This window comes from Herpailurus yagouaroundi, unplaced genomic scaffold (genome assembly GCF_014898765.1).
Source record: "Herpailurus yagouaroundi ecotype Mexico unplaced genomic scaffold, PumYag 187, whole genome shotgun sequence".
Lineage (NCBI taxonomy): Eukaryota > Metazoa > Chordata > Mammalia > Carnivora > Felidae > Herpailurus > Herpailurus yagouaroundi.
In genome coordinates, this window is record NW_024412418.1 from 30,635,044 (window position 1) to 30,656,333 (window position 21,290).

General features: G+C 46.3%; 1 protein-coding gene across 17 annotated transcripts in view; it reads right to left on the bottom strand.

Annotated features, from left to right (window-relative positions):
* The window catches only part of NAV2 (neuron navigator 2), a 742,917-nt gene that overhangs the window by 196,238 nt on the left and 525,389 nt on the right, over nt 1-21,290 (bottom strand). For all 17 annotated transcript variants that reach the window (XM_040495644.1, XM_040495643.1, XM_040495633.1 and 14 more), the window contains one exon: nt 15,094-15,260. In XM_040495644.1, the coding sequence (XP_040351578.1) occupies nt 15,094-15,260 (167 nt within the window). The remainder of the gene's footprint in view (nt 1-15,093; nt 15,261-21,290) is intronic.

The following is a 21,290-nucleotide window of genomic DNA, read 5'->3' on the forward strand; positions in this document are numbered from 1 at the left end:
CTACTCCCCCAACCTCAGGGTGACTTCCAGTGCCCAGGGGGAGCTCCCGCCACCCAGACACCAGACCTGAAAAGTTCTCTGTTTAGTTAAGCTCATCCAAAAGGCAGACACGCCAAAGCCTTTGGAAGCACTTCAAGGAATCCAGCTTCGACCTCGGCCGTTTAATGGTTTCTGAAGCATTTCATGCCAGAAGGTGATCTGAGGGGCTCCAAAATGAGACTGAACAGTCCTGGTCAGTTTCCGGCCAGCAGTGGCTACTTCGCTTGCCAAGACATGACCACGAAGGCTGACCAACACCCCGAGGCCAGAGCCATGGCGTCTTGGCATGCGCAGACGGAAGGGAGCTCAGAAATCGCCACGCTCAGGGTGGGCGCCCCTCCCCTTTCCTTGGACCGTTCTTTAGTTCAGCTACAACGTCTTTCCTTTCATTGTCCGAAGATGCTCCAGTCGCCAGCCCCCAGGAGTGGGGTGGTAGGTTTGGACGTATTAAAAAAGATCAGAGAACGCAGACTGAAGGATGATGGACAAACAAAAGGAAAAATAGAATCACATTCAGGAAAAAACTCCTTTACTAGTCAAAGGGTCCTTTGTTCCAAAACACTGTGCAAATACCATCAATCATGACCTTTTAAGTTGTTTTAGGAGTATAATTAAGTTGGCTAATATCCTTTTGCTTAATAATATCCTTTTGTTCAGAACTCTGTTGAAAGATGTATCTTCTTTCTCCTACTTTAGCAGCCAAATTATGAAAAATACAAATGGCTAACAAATGCTTCTTCCAATATGTTCTCTTGTCTAAATCAATACTTTTATCCTGAACCTCCCCTCCCCCGACGAGTGCAGTGGGGGATTTCAAGAATCAATAGGTTACACATTTGTAAGATAACCGAGCTGTGACAAGTGTTCAATTGTTAGAAGCTGTTTTGTTTACTGAAGGTCACTCTGGGTTTCTTGGTCCTTTTGGTTTTCAAAAACATCCTTCACGATAGTTCATCCATGACAGATGTAGCTAAGACGCTGTAATACGGGCACTTTAGACGTCTGATCCGAAGCAAAATACCGGGAGTGGAGAGCTGGCTCCTAGGGGTTCTGCGTCCAGCTGCCATGGTTACTTTGCCCATTGTAGTCATTTTAGACTGTATACACTCATGAATTAATTCACGCGTTTGACAATCACGACATACATAATTCAGTGTTGTTTTTTTCCTTATGCTTCATCACATGTCACCCTCACCATAACTCTATGAGGTCGGTGCTACTCTTGCTTCCATTTTCGGAGCTGAGGAACCGGAAGTTCCGAGATGTTCAAGTCACGTGGCCATCAAGTGGGATCGCTGGGAACAGACCCCTGGTGCCCTGAACCCCAGTCTGGCATTCAGACCACCTTCATCACACAACTCGCACCAGCTGAGCAGCATGGGTATTTGAAGACCAAGGACTCCAGAGGCCTGACACGGCTGACGCGGAGCCAGTCCCGTTCTGCAGGATGCTACTCTCGCAGACAGCTCCTGGTGTGGCCAGAGGGGGCTTCAGACAGCAAGGGGGCTGTGTCTGCTATTCAGAGACCTTCTGTGGGGCTGGAGTAAAAGGATCCTTCAGCCACTCACCCCACTGAGAGCTGGCAAAGCGATATACCCCCATACTTGCAGGAAACGATGTGTGTCTTAGCCTTTTATTAACAATTTTTAATGTTATTATTTATGTTTGAGAGAGAAACAGAGCGCAAGCAGGGGAGGAGCCGAGAGAGAGGGACACAGATGCCAAAGCAGGCTCCAGGCTCCGAGCTGTCAGCACAGAGCCCGACGCGGGGCTCAAACCCACGAACCACGAGATCAAGACCTGAGCCGAAGTCGACGCTTAACTGACTGAGCCACCCAGGCGCCCCAGCCTATCTTTTATGAGCTCAGAGCAGGAGTCTCAAGTCTATTACCCAGACAAGTGAAATCAATCCATCAATAATATACATGCATTGTGTCCTGCTTATTTACTGTGGTAGACTGACTGCAAAAACAGCCCAAGTCTCCACCCTCTCCGTATCACAGACGTTCTGCAGTGGGGCTCCGCAGCTCCTCCCTCGATTGGTGCAGGATTCCCAATCCCATGCACCTGGCCAGGTCATGTGACTTGCTCTGGCCAACAGAGCGCTGTAGAAGAGAACCAATGTTCCATTCCTTTCCAGGGTTTAGGCCTTACAGGGCTGTGCTCTTAGCCCGTCTTGGAACTCATCCACCACGAGGACAGCCTGGACTGGCCCGTTGGAGGACCAAAGACCAGGGGGAGAAAGGGGAGCATCTCTGATGAGGGCAGTACAGATTAGCCAGCATCCAGTGGACGCCCAGACGACCCCAGATGCATGAGCGAGTCCAAGTGAGATCAGCCAAGCCTGGCACGCCTCAGCAGAGCCGTCCCATCAACCTGTAGGCTGGTGTATACATGGCTATTATTCGAAGCCCTACTTTTTAGGGCCTGGGGAGATAGGCACTTGAGTACACTTGTTGACACCAACAAGTCACAACTTGCTTCACCAACTTTCTCAGGATGGGAGGATCCAGAAAAAGGTTAGCCCCCACAAGTTTCACTAATATTTATGATTTGCTGGGCAGTAACAGGATTGAAGCAGTTCCATGGAAAACAGTCACTATGTCTTTTTTCTTTTTTTGTAATTTTTTTAAGCTTATTTTGAGAAAGAGAGAGCGGGAGATGGTGTGAGTGGGAGAGGGGCAGGGAGAGAGGGACAGAGACTCCCAAGCAGGCTCTGCACTGTTGGCACAGAGCCCAATGCAGGGCTCGAACTCACGACTTGAGCTGAAGTCAAGAGTCAGATGCTTAACTGAGTCACCTGGGCGCCCCAAATAGTCACTGTTTCTCATTGGAGGGCTGGAGACTGCAAAGGCTCAGAACACGGCTAAAAGAACACAAGCTTGGCATCAGCCATCAGGGTCAGAATCTGCACCCTAGCATATACATCCTTTGTGGAAAAGCCACTCTCCCGCACCGGTGCTCACTGGTATAGACTCCAGACCAGATAAATTTCATAGGAGACAAGGTGATCCTGGTGCCCTAAAGAATATTATTACTGAAGGGCCAGAGCCTTGTCCATAAACGAGCAACACGACAGTATGAGTGTCTCTGGTGCATAGAAATCTTTACAAACGGGGCCCAGTTTCTTCCCTAAAAGGTCTAAATAATTCCTCTTTCTGGCGGGCTATCCTCTGACTTTCCTTAATGAATGCTGCCCCCTACAGCATGTGCGTACAGCACACACACACACACACACACACACACACACACACACACACACACACTTAAATAACTCTCCCTGAAGATATTTGTATCTGGCTCTTCTGAGAAGAGGACAAGGGAATGAATCCAAGTGTTAAATGATCGAAACCACCCCTGAACAACTTCTCACTCAGTAGCCACGACTTCTTTTACATAGTAGAGATCCTGGTCTGTGGCCTCTTTGATGGCCTCACAGTACGAGCTTTGCAAGTTCTAGACAACTTATCTGAAGTTACAGGAGAGATCTTTCCCAACTGTGTGAATGGAGGGAAAGAAGTCATCATAAACTGTACACAAGTCATTGCCTACATAAAATGCAACTTCTTTTGTTCAGCACAGAAACGAACCCCAGAATGGAAGCAGCACCATCCAGAATAAAATGTTGTTTTGGAAGGAATGAATACCTTCAAAGGAACCAACCCAAAGGCGAGCCTTTGTGAACGCTGATCAACCACGATGGATACGTGTCATTATTAGGCCTTTTCAGAACCATATCACCTCTAAAATCATACCAACTCTACCCTTTGCCTAAGATAATCAAATCCTGTATCGGCCAGGGATTTTAGAGAATATCTATCCCAGTCGATTTGCTAATACAGGAAACCCCACCTTTAGTAACGTCGGTGAGGGACGATCTAGCCTCTGTTTCTGTTTCTATGAGGTCAGGACACACTCTACTCCCATGATGAGCCTCTGTTCAACTGTGAGAAGAAAAATGTGAATAAGTTCTTTTTGAAATTTTGCACCAAAAGTTTGAGTCCCTGTGATTTTTTTACTTCTCCTGTGACCAGAGAGAGAAAAAATAGCTGGCCCAAGATACAGACTTTCATTTATTTTTTTATTGTTTATTTTGATTTTTTAGTGTTTTTGAGAGAAAGAGCAAGCGAGCACAAACAGGGGAGGGGCACAGAGAGAGAGAGAGAGAGATACAGAATCTGAAGTAGGCTCCAGGATCTGAGATGTTAGCACAGAGCCCCACATGGGGCTCAAACCCATGAGATTTGAGACCATGACCTGAGCCGAAGTCAGACGCTTGACCCACCAACCACCCAGGTGCCCCTTAAATTGTTTTTATGTTTCTTTATTACTTTTTGAGAGAGACACAGAGCATGAGTGGGGGAGGAGCAGAGAGAGAGGGAGACACAGAATCCGAAACAGGCTCCAGGCTCTGAGCTGTCAGCACAGAGCCCGACGTGGGGCACGAACCCATGAATCGCAAGATCATGACCTGAGCCGAAGTCAAATGCTTAACTGACCGAGCCACCCAGGCACCCTTAGACTTTCATTTCTAAAAGGAAAATGACCTCTCTTCACAAAACTGCTTACTAAAACATCCGTTATTTCTAAACTCTGGATGAGAGTGGCTGCTCTGTGCAAAGCAGACCCCTGCAGACTTTCTCTGGGTGTCACCCCAATGAGGCTCTACCTAACGCACAGAATTGGCTCCATCTCTCTTTTATTCTCCCTCTTAGCACCTTATCGTCTTCTTAAAAGCACTTGACACAGGACTTGGTGGAGAGGAACGTATGTTATTAGTCTTTGGGAAAAAAAAGCAGTTGACACAAAATGTGATGAGATTATTTGTGGTTTAATATTGGTCTCTTCCACCAGACCCTAAGTTCCACGAGGGCAAAGATGACATTATCGACTTTTTCGCTTTTGAGTATTTAGCATGAGGCTGGATATCTAGAGGGCACCCAATAATGTGCTGAACTCAGTTTCAAGTACACGAGTGCATAAAAGAAGGGAGACTCATGTACTCCACACTGTACAGTTGGGTCGGCATGATTAAAAGTAAAGCCACATCTAGCAGAACTTTTCCTGTAGCAAAAATCAACCAGTGCCTTCATAGATCCTTATTCTTAGGGCTAAATTGGATTCTTAGATCCACCAGCTGGTGGCTGCTGAAGGGGGCGGACGGCCCTGTGAAGATGAGTTTAGCTTGGGCCTGCTGTCAGCTCTTGACCGTGCCGCATGAGCCTGGTCGCGTCCAGAACGTGGCTTTTCTTCCATTCGCACGCGTTCTCTCAAATGAGGAAGCAAATGTGGGGAGGCCTTGTCCGGAAGAAAACACCTAGACAATCTCAAGTCATTATCCTCCCAGAGTGCCCTGAGAGCGCCAGGCAGGACACCAAGGCTCTACCCGGAGACACAATACAGAACCTGGGCAGTAGGGGGCAGCAGAGACTCAGTGTCTGGACTGCCCTGAGGCAAGCTTTTTTTTGTAAAACTGCTTTACCCACGGTGAGTTATTACAAGTCACCGATTCCCACCTCCATTTCATATTTCATAAAAATGCCGTGCTTCTCTCATTTTGAAAATGGCAAAGAGACCATTAGGTGTTGAGGGGCCTTCCTTATTTACCTTTGTTCTCACAAGGCAAGCAGGCCAGGCTGCGGATTTCCAGCAGCAGCTAGTGTCTATCCACAAAGTTCCGACAGCCTTGCTCACCGCACGAATCAACGTGACTGCAGCTAAAGATTCATGACAGGAGCTCCTAGGACACTAAGCACGTAAACTGTGACCACAGTGCCTTGGCATAAACCACTCTGCAGCATGAGCACTAACATGGCACGACGCCTGCAGATGGCCTGTGCGTCACGCCTACCACGATATGGCTGCATGGGGACCGCTGTCTTGGAAACAAACGTTCTCCAGGTGACCCCCTCATTCGTCATTCTCATCAGGGGAAGACAGGTTCCCTAGCGTATGTGCTACGTGTTGGAATCCTAACGAAACACACTGGCAGAATTGTGAAGGCAGGCTATGGTGCAGAAACGGGCATTTTATCCATGAGGTTCATTTAAGCCCCAGAATGCGAAGTCCTCAACACAGAGAGAAGCCACGCACGCATGCACAAGCAGCTCCCTGTCGAGTTGCTCCGCCAGCTGCCGAGTTTATTGTTCAGGAGCTCTCCCCTCGTTCTGACCGGCCTTCTGTTCTTGTCCGTTTGATCAGCACAGTGTTCCTTCTGTGTGTCGTGAACACGAGCCACTTGAGCCCAGAGAAAAGTTAAGCGCATTTATCCCAAAATGTATTTATCTCCTCGTGCTCATCAACTTTGTCAAATACTTAAATATTTAAAAAGAACATTTAAAGGAATGACAGCAAGGCCCTGGCTGCAGATGAGACCTGGATAAAAATGACGATGAGAGCACCGAGAAACATAAATACTTTCCCCTACCAATGATCCTTGAAATTAAATTGAATTCACGTCTGTGTGACGCTTGCCACATAGCTGATGGAAGCAAAAGAAATGCGGAGATTTATCATCTGAAGATCAGAAGCACATCAACGAGCCATCTTCCATTCCTGACACAAGCTAATCAAATAGATACTTCATCTCCTGAAATGATTTATTTTTCTTTCTCCTTTACTCATTCTTCCTGTTACAACAGGCCAGGTTTATTGTATTTCAGAAACAGGACACACAGCAGAGAGCCATAAGCTCACACGATGGCTTCGAAACACATCCATATTTAGAGGAAAGCAAACATGGTTATATCTGTCGTCTTCTCCGTGAAAAAGGATGGCCTTAGCATTAAAGGTTATTGATTTCCCACATTAGAAGGACTGGTGCACCTTCTCTGAAGGCCCTTCTGAATTACACAGTAGATCAAGAAAATGGCTCCCAAAGGTCGCCAGAGAGACTCTACCAGAAACGATTTCTTTCACCTTCAAGTCTGACTTTAATTTGATGCTCCAGCTAAGAACAGCAGTTAGGATGGACTTTGGCTAGGAAGCTTTACTAGTGTTCATCCTTTCTTCTGAGTAGCGCGGTGCCCTGGTAAAGTAACATCAAGCTCTTCAAGCGCCAAGTAGGGAAAGAACCAGAAGATGATTCTCCAATCAGAGAAAGGGTGGGCTGACTTTCCCCCCCAAAACACTTCTTTGCAGCGCACTACCTCTGCTACCGTACCGAGACCCCCACAGTGATGCTCCCTTTTTCATATTTCTAGGCTAAGTGTGGGATCAAAATCCTTTTCCTTTGTTTTCTATTAGCTCAGCTGACACAAGGGAATACTGAAGATTTTTTTTTTTTAATGACAATAAGAATTCCACTACAGATTAGTGAGGCAATGGAACGGAGCCAAAAGAAGGTATGAAGACCCAAACAAGGAGGTAAGTTCACCCAGTATAAGTTACGGGCGCTGAGAATAAGTTTAAATATATGTACAGCAAAATGTATATGCAAATTTGAATGGTTTCCCGTTTACTGGGCTCCTGCTGCACACCAGGCATTAGCCTGGGTGTCTCACTACATTATCTCTATTCCCTACAACAACACGCTACAAAGAGGCTGCTGGGAATGGAAGGGCAGCTGGAGGGCGGCATGCCCTTTCAAAGGTGACCCAGAAGTCCTCCCTAGGAGAGGGGTTCTCAAACTTCACTGCTGTAAGAATATCAGGGGTAGAAAACGTGGATTTCCAGGCTCATTCAGAAATCTGACTTAGAAGGACTAGGTTTGCAAAGCCTCGGGATTTGTGTTTCTAACAATTACTCAAAGGATGCCGGCGTCCACGATCCATTAATCACACCCTGAGAGACAACACGTCAGAGTCTTGAGTGTCCTGTCCCACCGGATCATGGGACTTGAGCTGTGCCCTTTAGACTTAACAGAGACCTACCACACTGTCCCTTCTTGGATTTGCATATGGGCAATTTACATACACTGTGTCAGAGTGGAACAATATTACTGTTTAAGGTGTTATTTGGGAGACTGGTACCACGTGTTTAGGACTTTTCATCTATTCAGTTAGACAATGTCAATCCTTTGTTTAGAACAAAAGGAAACTGGTGTGAAATACAAACTAAAACAATGAAACCTGCGTTTGCCAAAGAGCGGTTGACCTCCACCTGCCCTGCTTGTGAAAGGGCACCATTAACAGACAGCAAATGAACAGACTCTACCACGTTTCGAACACTCAGAGCTCAGCAATTTTTTCACACCATGCAACGAAACCCACAAGGTCAATAAGCTCCAGCTATCAGGAAACAAGAAGTCATAATACTTGATAGCTAGATGTCTGCAATTGGTAGAGACAACAAAGACAAAATGTGAATTGTGCTATGCAAAAAAAGAGAATCCTTCACATCTGACTTTCTACCATCATTTGGGCTAGGGCAGACTGATGCCACTCCACAGATAAATCAACTGGATCTCTGAGAGGTAAGCTGACCTACTGTGGGAGAAGGATTGACAAAATCTCTTCCCCTTCTGCATGAGAATTTAACCTTCAGTTTACCTTGTAACTCTGTTCCCCTGGAAACTTGATAAAGATAGAATGCCAGCTATGTTACTAAGCAACACTGCTCCTGGTAAAAATGACCCTTGGTAGTTAAACCACATCTGGACTGAGAAGAGCTATAAATGGAGTATAAACACCTCTTGGGGGACACCATCATTTAAGGTTGCTCTAAGTACTGTGACTACTAATCAGACCTCATCCTTGCAGGAACCGTAGAAGTTAGTTGGGCATACTGTGTATTTACGAGAGATCTTGGCTCCTCCCACGGAGCATGTGGCCTTTATGCTAGAGCGACTCTCGCACCTGCCCTGCGGGAGTCTTGTAGCCTCACACCTGAGTGGTCCCATAGGCGGGAGGAGGCAGCAACAGCATCTGGGTGGCTTTGCAGCAAACCCCTGATACAGGACCATGCCTGTGGAAGAGAAACACTTTCCCTGCCAGCAACCTGTGATTCCTGTCTACATCCTGAGGAGGACAGTGCCATGTGGGGTTCATGGTGGTCCTAAGGGGGATCCTGAGCAGATGCCCCGGTGAGCACTACACTTGCCCCAAAAGCCACACTTCTGGGGAGTATTGGAAGGCCAGAGCTCAAACTCAATTGTCTGCTTCAGTGTAAAGTCTTTCTCTGTTCATTGGCAGGCTCTAAACCTTCCCCTACTTTCCCCCAAACTCCCGCCAACATAACTATATTCTGGCCCAAGAGACTGGCGCAGCTTCTCAAATACTTGCTAGGCTTTTTTTTCCTGCCAGTGCCAGGTGTGAGGTCGCTTTTCGCTGGTCACTTTTAATTCATCCTGCTTGCCCAGCCTCAACAGCTGATCTAACAGTTCACTGATTCCATTTCCAGATGATCCCCCTGAGACTCCTTTAAATTCAGCGATACCTCCTCAGTTCAAATCTTTAAACTGGCTTTTTTTTTTTTTAAGCCCTCAGACAATTAAGGCTTCTGCTCAGAGGGTCAAGGCGACCTCACGGTTGATTCCCAACCAGAGAGGACGGAGCATGGACAGGCATGCAAGCTCTCCCTGGTCCAGGACTGCCTGCAACTGCTGGGGTCTCCTGATGGCCAAGGGAGGCCTCACCCCACCGCTCAAATGATCTTGTAGACATTTCCCTCTACAGGTCTTCCATAGGACAAAAGTTTATTAACACAGTGACCCCAGCAGATGTCCTGTTGGATTAACACCTGGACCCAGTGGGATGAGTCACTCCTTCCCAGCCTCCCGCTCTCTTTCCGTGAAAATCTGGAGCTAGAAATCACTGCACATGCTATCACTCCTCGGAAGTCCTCCTGGAGCCTTCCTGACTAAGCCCCTCTTTTTCCTCATGGCTTTGAAGGAATCTCTCTTACAGGACTTGTGAGCACTCCCCCCCCCCCCCCCGCCCCTGGGGTTGTGAGCCCCGGAAACTCTGAATCTGTGTCTCGGTCCCTTCAGTCATGATGACAAGCCCAAGGCTGGACATAAGCAGTGACAAGATGAACAAATGAAAGAAACAACCTGAAACGGGAACACCCAACCGTATGCTTTTCTGTGTGATGTGGACCACTGAATTAATCCCACGTAACCTGTAATTTTACGCCAGAATCCTGGTTGATGGCAGGCCATGGGCAACTTCTTCACAGTTCTCTCTCCCAATCATTAACTCAGATAAATAACTTACTTTGCCAACCATAAAGTGACAAGTTTACAGAGATTCTAAATCAATGGCTCCAGTGTTACTCAGACAAGACATAGTGCTGAAGGCTATAAAACTCTGTCTCCACCCCTGTCTGGCTCTTCTTTTCTACCCATGACAAGAGAGAGTGAACAAGAGGGAGAAAATGACATAGGATGAAGACCAGGGGAGGGAACCTACGCGAAAGCACTTAGAGGGCTCCCATTAGACAAGGCCAAGGGGCCAGGGAAAACAAGCATTCATACCTCACAGTGGCTTAGGGACGGATGACCTCAGACTCACTTTACAGAAGGGGAAACCGAGGCCCAGAGAAATTAAGCTTTTTTTTTTAATGTTTATTTATTTTTGAGACAGAGACAGAGCTCGGGCGGGGAGGGTCAGAGAGAGAGAGGGAGACATAGAATCCGAATCAGGCTCCAGGCTCCGAGCTGTCAGCACAGAGCCCGATGAGGGGCTTGAACCCACAGACGGTGAGATCATGGCCTGAGCGGAAGTCGGATGCCCAACCGATTGAGCCACCCAGGCGCCCTGAGAAATTAAGCATCTTGAGTGAGGCCACACTGGTTGGCAGACAGCTTGATCTCAAACCCAAGTGCTTTCTGTACATGCCAAAGTCTGTCCATGTCACTAGTCATAACTCATAGCAGGGTGGCAGTTAAAAGGGCCAGTTGTTAGCAAAGGATCTTGTTATTTCAGCTTACTGTAACCCGCCTCATTTCAAAGGCAGTATTTTTTGTCCAAGAGAGTGAAAACAAGTGCGTAAGGAAACTGACCTCTCACACGTTGCTGATGGGAACAGACGTAGGTATAACCTTTTGGAAGCAAAATCTGGCAACGTTAAAACACCTGCAAAATGTGTATACCCTTAAATGAAATGGTATACACGTGCAAAAAAGACATGAGGATGTAAATTTCAGTACTATTTATAATATCAAAGAATTAGGGGTGGCTCAGCCGGGTAAGCATCTAACTTTAGCTCAGGTCATGATCTCACAGTTCGTGAGTTCGAGCCCTGCGTCGGGCTCTGTGCTGACAGCTCAGAGCCTGGAGCCTACTTCTGATTCTGTATCTCCCTCTCTCTGCGCCTCCCCTGCCCATGCTCTAAGAATAAACAAACATTAAAAAGTTTTTTTAAATTAAAAAAAAAAAAAAGAATTGGAAGCAACCAAAATGAAAGTAGTTAGGAATATTAAGGTGAATTTATGCGATGGAGTCCTATGCAACTATTATAAAGAGAGAATAAACTATAAAAAGGTTGTCCATGATTGGTTGATTTTATTTACAAGATTTTAAGTCATAGTGTCTGTGTATGTCAGAGTGTCTGTGTACAGAGTTCCTGTAACAATTAAATTATTACTTACAAAGCCCTTAGAACAGTACTTGGCAAATATTAAACAGTAGGAAAAATTTATCAAAATGTGATAGTATACGCATAAAGAAAATACAGAAGAATATAAGTGATAAACAGGGGCTAATTCTGAGAGCAGGGGTTATGCAGGGTTCTCTTTCAATAAATTTATGCTGTTTAAAAATTTTTTACATAACGATTTTTATCACGAAAATATAATAAACATACACTTTCTCTAAAATGAAGAAAACCATATTATTCAGGAGAGACCATCTTCCATTTGCACAGACTTTAGTTTAGGAATAGTAAATATTTCAAATTCATAGGATGGACCAAATACTTTAGAAATGTATTTGATTTCTGGCAGTGCTAACCCATCCAGAGGATGTAAGTGAGGGGATGGAAAGAAAAGATAATGTCACCAATGTTGAAAATGACAGCTCTTTCCTCTTCCTGAAAAGCTGTGATTCTGGTCTGGAGCCATAGGGCCAAGGGAGGAAGCGAGGAGCCACCGTATTCCAGGCCATCCCCCAACAGATCCGCAGGGGAACCTGCTCACAGCATCCCTCGGGCCGGGCAAGTTGCCTCACTGCTGCCCCCTGCAGGAGTGAGTGGGGGAAGCCAAAGACGAACCTAACCACGCTAGTGAAAACTGCCCAACTAGCAGCTTTTCCTACAGGCTAAGGATTTGTAGACTTTCCTCCAAACCTCACAAATTCCTGGGATTTACACACCAACTGTGCACTTGGTCACCTCGTGGACTAAGCCAATACAGTGTGTGTGTGCGTGTGTGTGTCCCTAGACTTTTTCCCCACTGTGAAGTATTTTATGTATCTATTCTTCTTCTGTTTCACATCTCAGTTGATTGCTCAGTTGAATACTGAAAATATAAGTATTTTCTAGATCTATTACTCTTCTTCTGTTTCACATCTCAGTTGACCAGAACTAAATTCAGTGATGATGGCAGGAAGGCATTCGCTTCTTTGGACGTGATTTTCGGAGAAATCTTTCAGTTATTTCCTCACAAAGGATTAAGTGCTCCGGGGCTTTGGAAAAGCTGCCTGTTATAATTTCCTTTTATTCCTTTTTATCCTTTTAAAAAATCAAGACTAAGTGTTGAAATATTTTTGTCATATGTTGGAAGAGTAGTGAATTTCTTGTTCCCCTTTCTGGTGAGATCCGATCAACTCCTAGAAGAATCCCTGGTCCAATGGGTCACATGTACAAGCCTACAAATTGGTTTACCTGAGAGAAAATGCCAGCATGCAATGCGATCAGGGCCTGTCCGACTCATAAGACAGCTTCGAGAAGGACAGGTCATGAGATTATATTGTGGACTTTAACTCATCTGAAAGCAGTCCATACCTCAACTACAGCGCCCACCACACTGAGCTACAACGTATCTGCTCACTAATGTCCACCTCTCCAGGACCTGTCAAGATGAGGGATGCTACTCTGAGCACCCGAAAACCTGCTGTGCCTCCCGATGGCCAGGTGGGGGAGCCACTTCTCCCACCACATGGTCCATGCTGCATGGAGCTGGCTACTTCATAGGCTGCCATCAAGGTCAGATTCAATAGAGGACACAGGGACTGTGAGAAAGGAGGAGGAAATACAAAAGCCTCTTTAGATACAATTGTGCTGTCCCTTTACCTCAGGATGGTGGGGAAAGTATTAGAATAAAAACTACCCGGGTCTGCCGAAGCCTGCTTGACCTAACCTCTCCAGGCTAGGCGAGGGATCATAAATGTACTCTCCCATGCACCTGGAGCCCCGGTCAGTTATTTTTACCATTCTGGGAGGGAATCCTTAGGGAATTCTGTGAGTCCCAGCTCACAAGATATTCTCACACTTACTACCTCGCTCGATCCTCCCAGGAGACAGGACAGAGCTCGAGCTCAAACCCAGGACTCAAACCTTGATCCGAATTCCAGTGCTCAATTACCAAAGAGGGCAAGTTACTAAATCTCAATTAGCCTCAGTTCTTTTATCTGTAAAATTGGGTTAATGATATTTACCACACAGAATGTTTGTGAAGACCAAGTAACACAGTGAAAATCAAAGTCCCTGACAGATGACACTTATTTTTATTTATTTTTTTATTTAGAGAGAGAGAGAGAGCGCGCGCACACGCACGCATGCGAGGGGAGACGACGGGCAGAGAGAGAAACAGAATTTTTAGCAGGCTCCATACTCAGTGCAGAGCCCGACGTGGGGCTCGATCCCACAACCCTGGGATCATGACCTGAGCCAAAATCAAGAGTCTGACACTCAACCTACTGAGCCACCCAGGTGCCTCTTAAAAACACTTTTAAGAAGACCATACTTTTGAAAGGAACATGTTTGGCTATGGTTGAAGCGGAGAAAAGGAGGGGAGGGGAAGGGGGTGGAAAGAGGGAAGAAGACGACAAATGACTTTCTTAAGGCAGGAGCCAAGGGCTGGATCACAAAGAACTTGACTGGTTGAGACCTCCCACTGCTGGCTGCAGAGTTTCCAATGCCCTGGTGCAAAACTTTCTGCCATATATAGGTCAGCCATACCAAACCTCCCTTCCTATTTTCTCAAGTATGCTAGCTGAGGGTAGGGCAGAAACCAAGCTCCACTAAATGAAACCATCCCGGGCTAGAGGGTAGGTCCAGGAGCCTCGGATCTCGTTCACAGTGGGAAGGCTGCCCAGGCTCCTGGAACACTTTCAGAGTGGGAGGCAGCTCTCCTGAGTCTCGGGGGAGTTGAGGGGCACATCTAGGACAACTCTTACTGTAGAAAATGCTTCCAAGAGATCTGGGCACATCACCCCCACCAAGAAGTCTAGACCACTTAGCCTGGGAGGAATGAAGGAGGGCTCTGCTTCTGACTGTACAATCTTCTAAGCTCAGTTTCTCCAAGGTCTCACGAGACACAGACCGAAGCAAGCAAATGTTTGTTTCACCATCTTCTGTGCAATAGCCCCCACACAGCTACTCACCTCTTCCCCCATCCTAAGATCTCAGGGCTATGTAGAGCAAAAAGTCATATCCTCTTTTGGTAAAAGTTACATCATCGGAACACTAAGAATAATGTTGCATATTCCTCATATGTAGCCAAGATATTCATTTACACAACCCACATTTCTGCCTTTTTCAAAGGGTGAAAATTCCCTTGCTCTTAACTTCCCTCATATCACTTTTAATGGGTAGAAAGCTTATCAGGTCACAAAACGCACACTCCGAGAACCTTGCATTTCTGGAAAACCATCTACCATACAGAGCACGTTCTGTGACAGTTTACTTTCAAGTTGTAAATACTATATTGCTTCTCTCTGTAGCCAGGTGTCTTCCGGGCCCCTACTGAAACAAATACTCCTAATTCCTGCTGGCAACCATGAACCTATTTCCACCACTTTATTAATGCCTCTGCTAACAAAGTTCCTGCCGGCCAAGTATGTCCTATGGCCCATGCTATGTGCAACCTTGTTCCCAACCCTAGCAAACTCACCCAAAGGAACCGGATCTGTATACAGGAAAATGCCAGAAAGGACCCTCAAGAAGTTGACTTACCTTTCTCGTGGCTGCTTGGCGGTGGTGGTGGAAGTGGGGAGGTGACCGGTTTGGACTTGTCATAGTTGTTAAAGCTCTGGCTGCGTCGGTTGTTGGCAGTGGCTGACCCTCCACGTGTTTTGGCTTCACTGCCTGCAGTGGATACCCTTGCAGTAGGACCTGGAAGCCTAAAATGCAAAAGCGACAGGAAAATGGATTCAGTCTCAGGAGAACGGCAGTGTCTCAGAAGAAGGAACTGCAACCATGCAGGAGGTAGAGGAAACCATTCAAGACATTGGGTCTGTGGAGATTTGCCAGTCAAAAAATTCAATGGAACTACCACAAACATCTAGGCTACCAATGACCCCAGCAAAGTCCAACAGCAAAACACGAGTTTTCCTTTGAGCAAAGAGAAATTCTGAAGGAAAAGTAAATGAATATGTTTGCTGATTAAAAAATATGAACTTTAGGGGCGCCTGGGTGGCGCAGTCGGTTAAGCGTCTGACTTCAGCCAGGTCACGATCTCACGGTCCGTGAGTTCGAGCCCCGCGTCAGGCTCTGGGCTGATGGCTCGGAGCCTGGAGCCTGTTTCCGATTCTGTGTCTCCCTCTCTCTCTGCCCCTCCCCCATTCATGCTCTGTCTCTCTCTGTCCCAAAAAATAAATAAACGTTGAAAATAAAAATATGAACTTTATCTTCCTTTTTCTCTTGAATGAGTAATTTATTTTTCAATAGGGCCAAACCATGTCAACTCTAATTCTATCAAGTGTGGAACATAAGGGCCTATTAAGACTTTAAACTTTTTACCTTCTGTGCGCATCTCTTCTAGTAGGTATTAATATGGCCATAATCCATATTAATGTCATAATCCAGGGTTGCAGTATCAAGAAAATGACGTAATTTATAATAGAGAACCGTTAGCACTCAGGACCCAATACAACTGCAACGAGAAAACTTACGGCCTGGATGAAAACATGTGTTCAGACATACATTCTCCCTCAACACCTGACAACATGTCCCTGTAGGTATTATTTAGAGGCTGAAGCCCAGCTTCTCTGCATAGCAGACAGAAAAAAATCATACGTTCTTTCTGTAGAATAAGCAGGAATCTATTAACCTAAGGACAAACATACACCTTCTCTTAAGTAAAGTACCTCATTTAGAGTGGTTTGGGAAATAAAGTTAGTGGACATTTTTGTAATAGGTCTACAGATCTTACGGCCTCCTCCCCAAAGAGTTAAGGGTAAGACTCCCTCAGAATTTTGGGTCAGAGAGTACTAAGCAGGCTGTTTCTAATCGTTAAAAACGGAAAAAGAAACAAATAATGAAATCTTTAGTTATATCTTTCAGCTAAAACCCACTTAGCTGTTTAAAAGCCACTGGAACCTCCGCTGACTAGCAAAAGATCTAGTGAGAAGTCTGAATTTTCAACCCATAAAGCTTTCAACTTTCTCTCCCCATTGCAAATCTGTAAGCGCCAAAGAAGTCTGCAGTCTGGAAGCATTTTAGATATAAGCCGGCGATCACTTTAAACTTTTTTCTTGCTGGCTGAGCAAGAAAGATGGTTGTAGAATAAACAGAGAACATGAGCTGGTGAGAGAAGACTGTAAAATTTATACAGTTAGGAAGGTGGCCCAATTCCCTGATGGGGAGCTAGGAGGGAAGGAAGGGGCTGAGTTCTCTCCCCTAACAAGAGGCAGAGGGAAGTGCACTTTCCACTGCACTAGGACGATTTGCCCCTTTTACCCCATCTTGTTTTGGAGAAAAGATTCACCCCACATAGACAGGCAAAGAGTGGGGTATAAAGCCAGCATCTATACTTGGGTCCAGATGTGGCCAGCACAACTGAACAAGGAGGCCCAGCAAGGGGATTTTGGTACCTCTTGGTTCTGCCTTTAATACAAATGGCATCCCGAGAGCCCTCCAGGTCAGTGTTAGCTGAGTACTCAGAGCCAATGGCAGAGCTTCTGCAGATACAGACATGGGGTCCTCTGGGCTGGACTCCTTTAACCCAGCTATAGTCTGCAGAGCCTTAATGCCCACAGACAGGCCTGGGAAAGAATTATAGACTTCTTTCAAGATGATGTCATAGCAATAGTATTATGTGGTACAGGGTAATAGGCCACAGCATTCTACTTCAGTAGGCGATTTGCAAGAAGTAGGTAAGCAAAAAGCAACAAGAAGGGAAAACAGGCTTCCTTTTGGAGTTGCTGCAGAGCTCCCACTGCCCCAACTCAGGGCTCTCCAGGGCCTCTATGGAAATAAGATCGATCAAAGCATAGGGTGGGATGGGTACAACCTTGAATTGGGTAGGCAATCTGGTCCTCTGTGAGGCAGCATGTAGTAATGGATAAAATAAGGACTTTTTCCACACATAGAACACTGGACCAGTCTTATAATTTCTCCAAGATTCATGTTCCAGATCAGGTAACTTTGGAATAATAAACTAGCCAATGGGATAGTTGTTCGTTTGAAATGGGGCTTAATGTCGGGCCTGTTGTGAGTATTCAATTCATGTTCGTTTCCCCTTCTCATCCTCTCTGTTGAGCATAAACTTATAAATGAGTTGGGCATTGTCATAAAGGAAACACACTTTGGTACAAAAAAGAATCAGACAAAATAATGAAGGAAATTGATGGATCTAGATGAAAGTATCAGAAGAAAGCAGATAAAAATCAACACACACAAGACAGAGATCTACATTTTCAAGGAGGTAAGCCAGGCTTTGGCAGATGGTACTTATTTCCCCAAGAAACATTCCAGAAGAGGAACTGCTCTATGGAGGAACATTCCAGAAGAGGAAGATCTATGACTAAGACCTTCTACTTAGGGCATCTCCGAGCCATCTGTAGGCCCCATTCCCCACAGTGAAACATTCCTGGTCTTGGATCAATAAGCTAGTTCTGGTCTCTCCTGGGTCGTCATCATCAGATTCCCTTCACTGGGTCAGGACCTAGAGGTACACCTTGGATGAGAGTGGCATAGCCATCAAGCGGCTACAGGGTTGAACCAAGTTTTCCAGGACTTCAAGAAGGACTTCTTGAAGGCTTTGAGGGCAGCTGACAAGGAAAAGAATGGTTGGCACATACTTAGCAAGGGCCACCACAAAGTTCAAGCCAACTCATGTCATCTTCTACCCCCATCACTTTTACACTGTAGTCAGCTCAGCAACCTGAACTTGACCAAATGGGAAGACAGGGTGGAGACCAAGTAATTTCTTCCAAGTTTCAGTGGGTGTCTATGACAACACAATGCTTTACAATGTGAGTTGTGAATGGGCTTGAGTAGTTGCTTGCTCCAAAGCAAGCCTCCTCCATCCCTCTGAAATTTTCAACAAAGTCTGCCTGAGACACAAAGGCCATGAATGTGTGGTGGGTAGGAAGTAAGAAAAAAGGCTTCTTTGGATCCACCCATGAGGGAACCAAAATATTCTTTGATTGTGAGTCAATCTACCAAATTGATTCAGGCTGAATTACAAGTATAGGATTTCAAATGTTTCACTTCAAAGACAATGCTGACCTTGAGGACCTAAGGTACATGAGCAATCACTGGGCCATGACTTTCTGCAGGTTGAAGAAGAGTTTTCCACGGTGTGAATGTTTATGCCCCCCTTCACATTCAGATGTTGAAATCCTAATGTCTAGTGTGGTGGTGTTAGGACGTGGGGGACTTTGGGAGGTGATCAGGTCATTACACAGAGCCCTCATGAATGAAATTAATGACCTTATAAAAGACAGTCCGGAATGCTGGCTGGCCCCAGGTAGGGATGGAGTGAGAAGTCAACAGTCTGCAACCTGGAAGTCAGCACTCACCAGAACCTGGCAAGGCTGGCATCCTGATCTTGGACTTCCAGCTTCCAGAAACGTGAGTGACAAATTTCTGTTGTGTATCAGCCACTGAGTCTGTGGTATTTCATTTGGCAGCCCAAACAGACAAAGACAGGGTTCTAGTTCGATCTCATCTAGATCTTAGGGTAAGGCTGATTGATCCTAGAAAACATCTAAATTACCCATGTATTGATAAAAGAATATGCAAAGGTCGGAAGTAATTCAAAGAAGGAAAATGATAACCTTGGAGGTTGGTGGGATGGTCAGGGAAGGTTCCAGATAGACGTGACCCCAGAGCAAGGTGGCATGTGGAATGGAAATGTGAGTGGAGAACAAGAAGGTACGGAGTCATGGAGAGAGGCAGAGGTCTCCGGCAGAGGGAAGCCTATAAAAAAAAGTGCAGAGGAAGGAGGGTCTGGTGTGTGCTGGGGAGTGGGGGGACAGACTGGGAGGAAAGGAGGCTGGAGAAGCAGGCAGGGCCAGAATAGAGAGGCCCTTGTATGTTGCAGTATGAATCTGGACTTTTTCCTGCTCTCCAGCAAATGAGTCATAAATTAGGGAGGCCGGGAGCAGTATCTTCTAGTTCACGGTAACGCAGACCTCAGGCTCTCCAGCTCACGTTCTCCAGTTCATAACTGTTAACATCCTGATGCATCACAGGAACTTCTATCAAGTCCCAGCCTGGAAACAGCTGCTGTCTGTACTTTAGGATCCTCTGCAGAAGAGGTGGGTCTCGCTCATGTGGAACAGCCATGGGTAAAACAGACGCTGCCCAAGGTACCTGCCTCAGTGAAGAAAAGCAGGGAGAGGGGAGCACATCAGGTCAACCTGTGTCAGTTATGGTGCCAAAAGAGTTCCAAGGCTCCTGGGCAAGCACAACTCCACTTCTCAAGACCGTTCCCTGTTCCAAACGTAGTTACGAAATGACAGAGGACACAGATGGGTTCTCTGAAACATACACATGTCGTATCAAAAGAGTAAGTTTAAGGGAAGTGGCATAAAAAAGAGGCAGAAGAGAAATCCTGCTGCTATTGAAGCCGTGGTCAATTTCTCCAACGTGTGCAGAGCCGAGCAGGCAGGGTGGTAAATTGTCATTCTCGGCACATGACCTCGGAGTACATCCCGGCTCCGCGCGCTGTGTGTGCTGATGGGAGGAAAGCTGTTTTTCCCCTGCAAAACCACTTCAAAGGCCGAGAGAAGATGGCCCTCCCAGGGGGAATGGCAGCTTGTGTGCACATGCTTGGGACCTCAGGTGGCAGGCATTGTGATGGGAGATGCTTTCTGCCAGAGGAGGTTATTAAATGTTGAATCTCTCATCTCCATGGCCTCTGCTTTTCAGCAGCTGGACAAAGAGGACAGAAGTATCAGTCCCACTGCTTCCTCTCCACGAGATGGTCATGTGATCAACTCTGTGGGGTTTTGCTGGAGACAGGTGGTCTGGTGGCCCTCCCTGGCCCAGATCAACCCCAAACACCAACCTCACTGTATCTGCTAGTTACAGTGTATAGACCAGATATCTATCAAAGGACTGGAAATGACTTCATTTAACCCATGTATCATGAGTGAGGCAGCACTACCCCGTTTTGCTGGTAAGCAAACACAGGCTCCTGCAGAATAAAGAATTTGCCCAGGATACGTGGTAAGTGATGAAGATGGGCTTTCACTAGGTTTGACTAGCTGCACTCCCAGCCACGTACCTCTCTACCTCCACAGATAGAACACATCTGCAAACCCAGGGCTCACCAGGGTTGCCAAAGGACGATAATTGTAGTCGAAGGCAGAAATTCATGAAAATCCTTCATCCCTGTATGGATTCCCTCTATTAGCATCCAGATTCAATGGAGAGGCTTCCTACCCTGTTCAATATCCCTGGTACTTGTCCAAGGTGTTTGACTCTGGCAGGTGTTCAAAGTTTGCACTTGAACTCTATTTCCAAAGCTCTGGGAGAGTTGTCTTGCTTAGCCAGCAGGGGTAAGGTGGTTTCTTTTGACAACTAATTTTGCAGCTACGTTTGGTGATGTCCGGATCAGCTAAAACGCTTATCAGAATTGTGCTCAAGGCTGGGGATGGGAAATGGAGGGGGGTTAGGGAAGGCAAGGAGGAGTATTAGGCAAATAATGAAAGAACATCCTTTCACTGGCCTCATCAGAGACAAAGATGCATCCAAAAGAAACTCTAGGTGAGGGATGTGACCCTGAAAGAAAGCCAGACCTTGGCTTTCAGTCAACTTGGAAGCCCTGTGCCCAGCACACCCTGGGGTCAGGGGCAGACACGGCCTCTTCCTTCGGTTCTTCCGCTCTTCCCACTGCCTCCTTCCATCATCTGGGACTGATAACCACTCACACTCGGGATGGGCATGTGCTTCCAATTAAATATTTTCCCAGCCAGCTC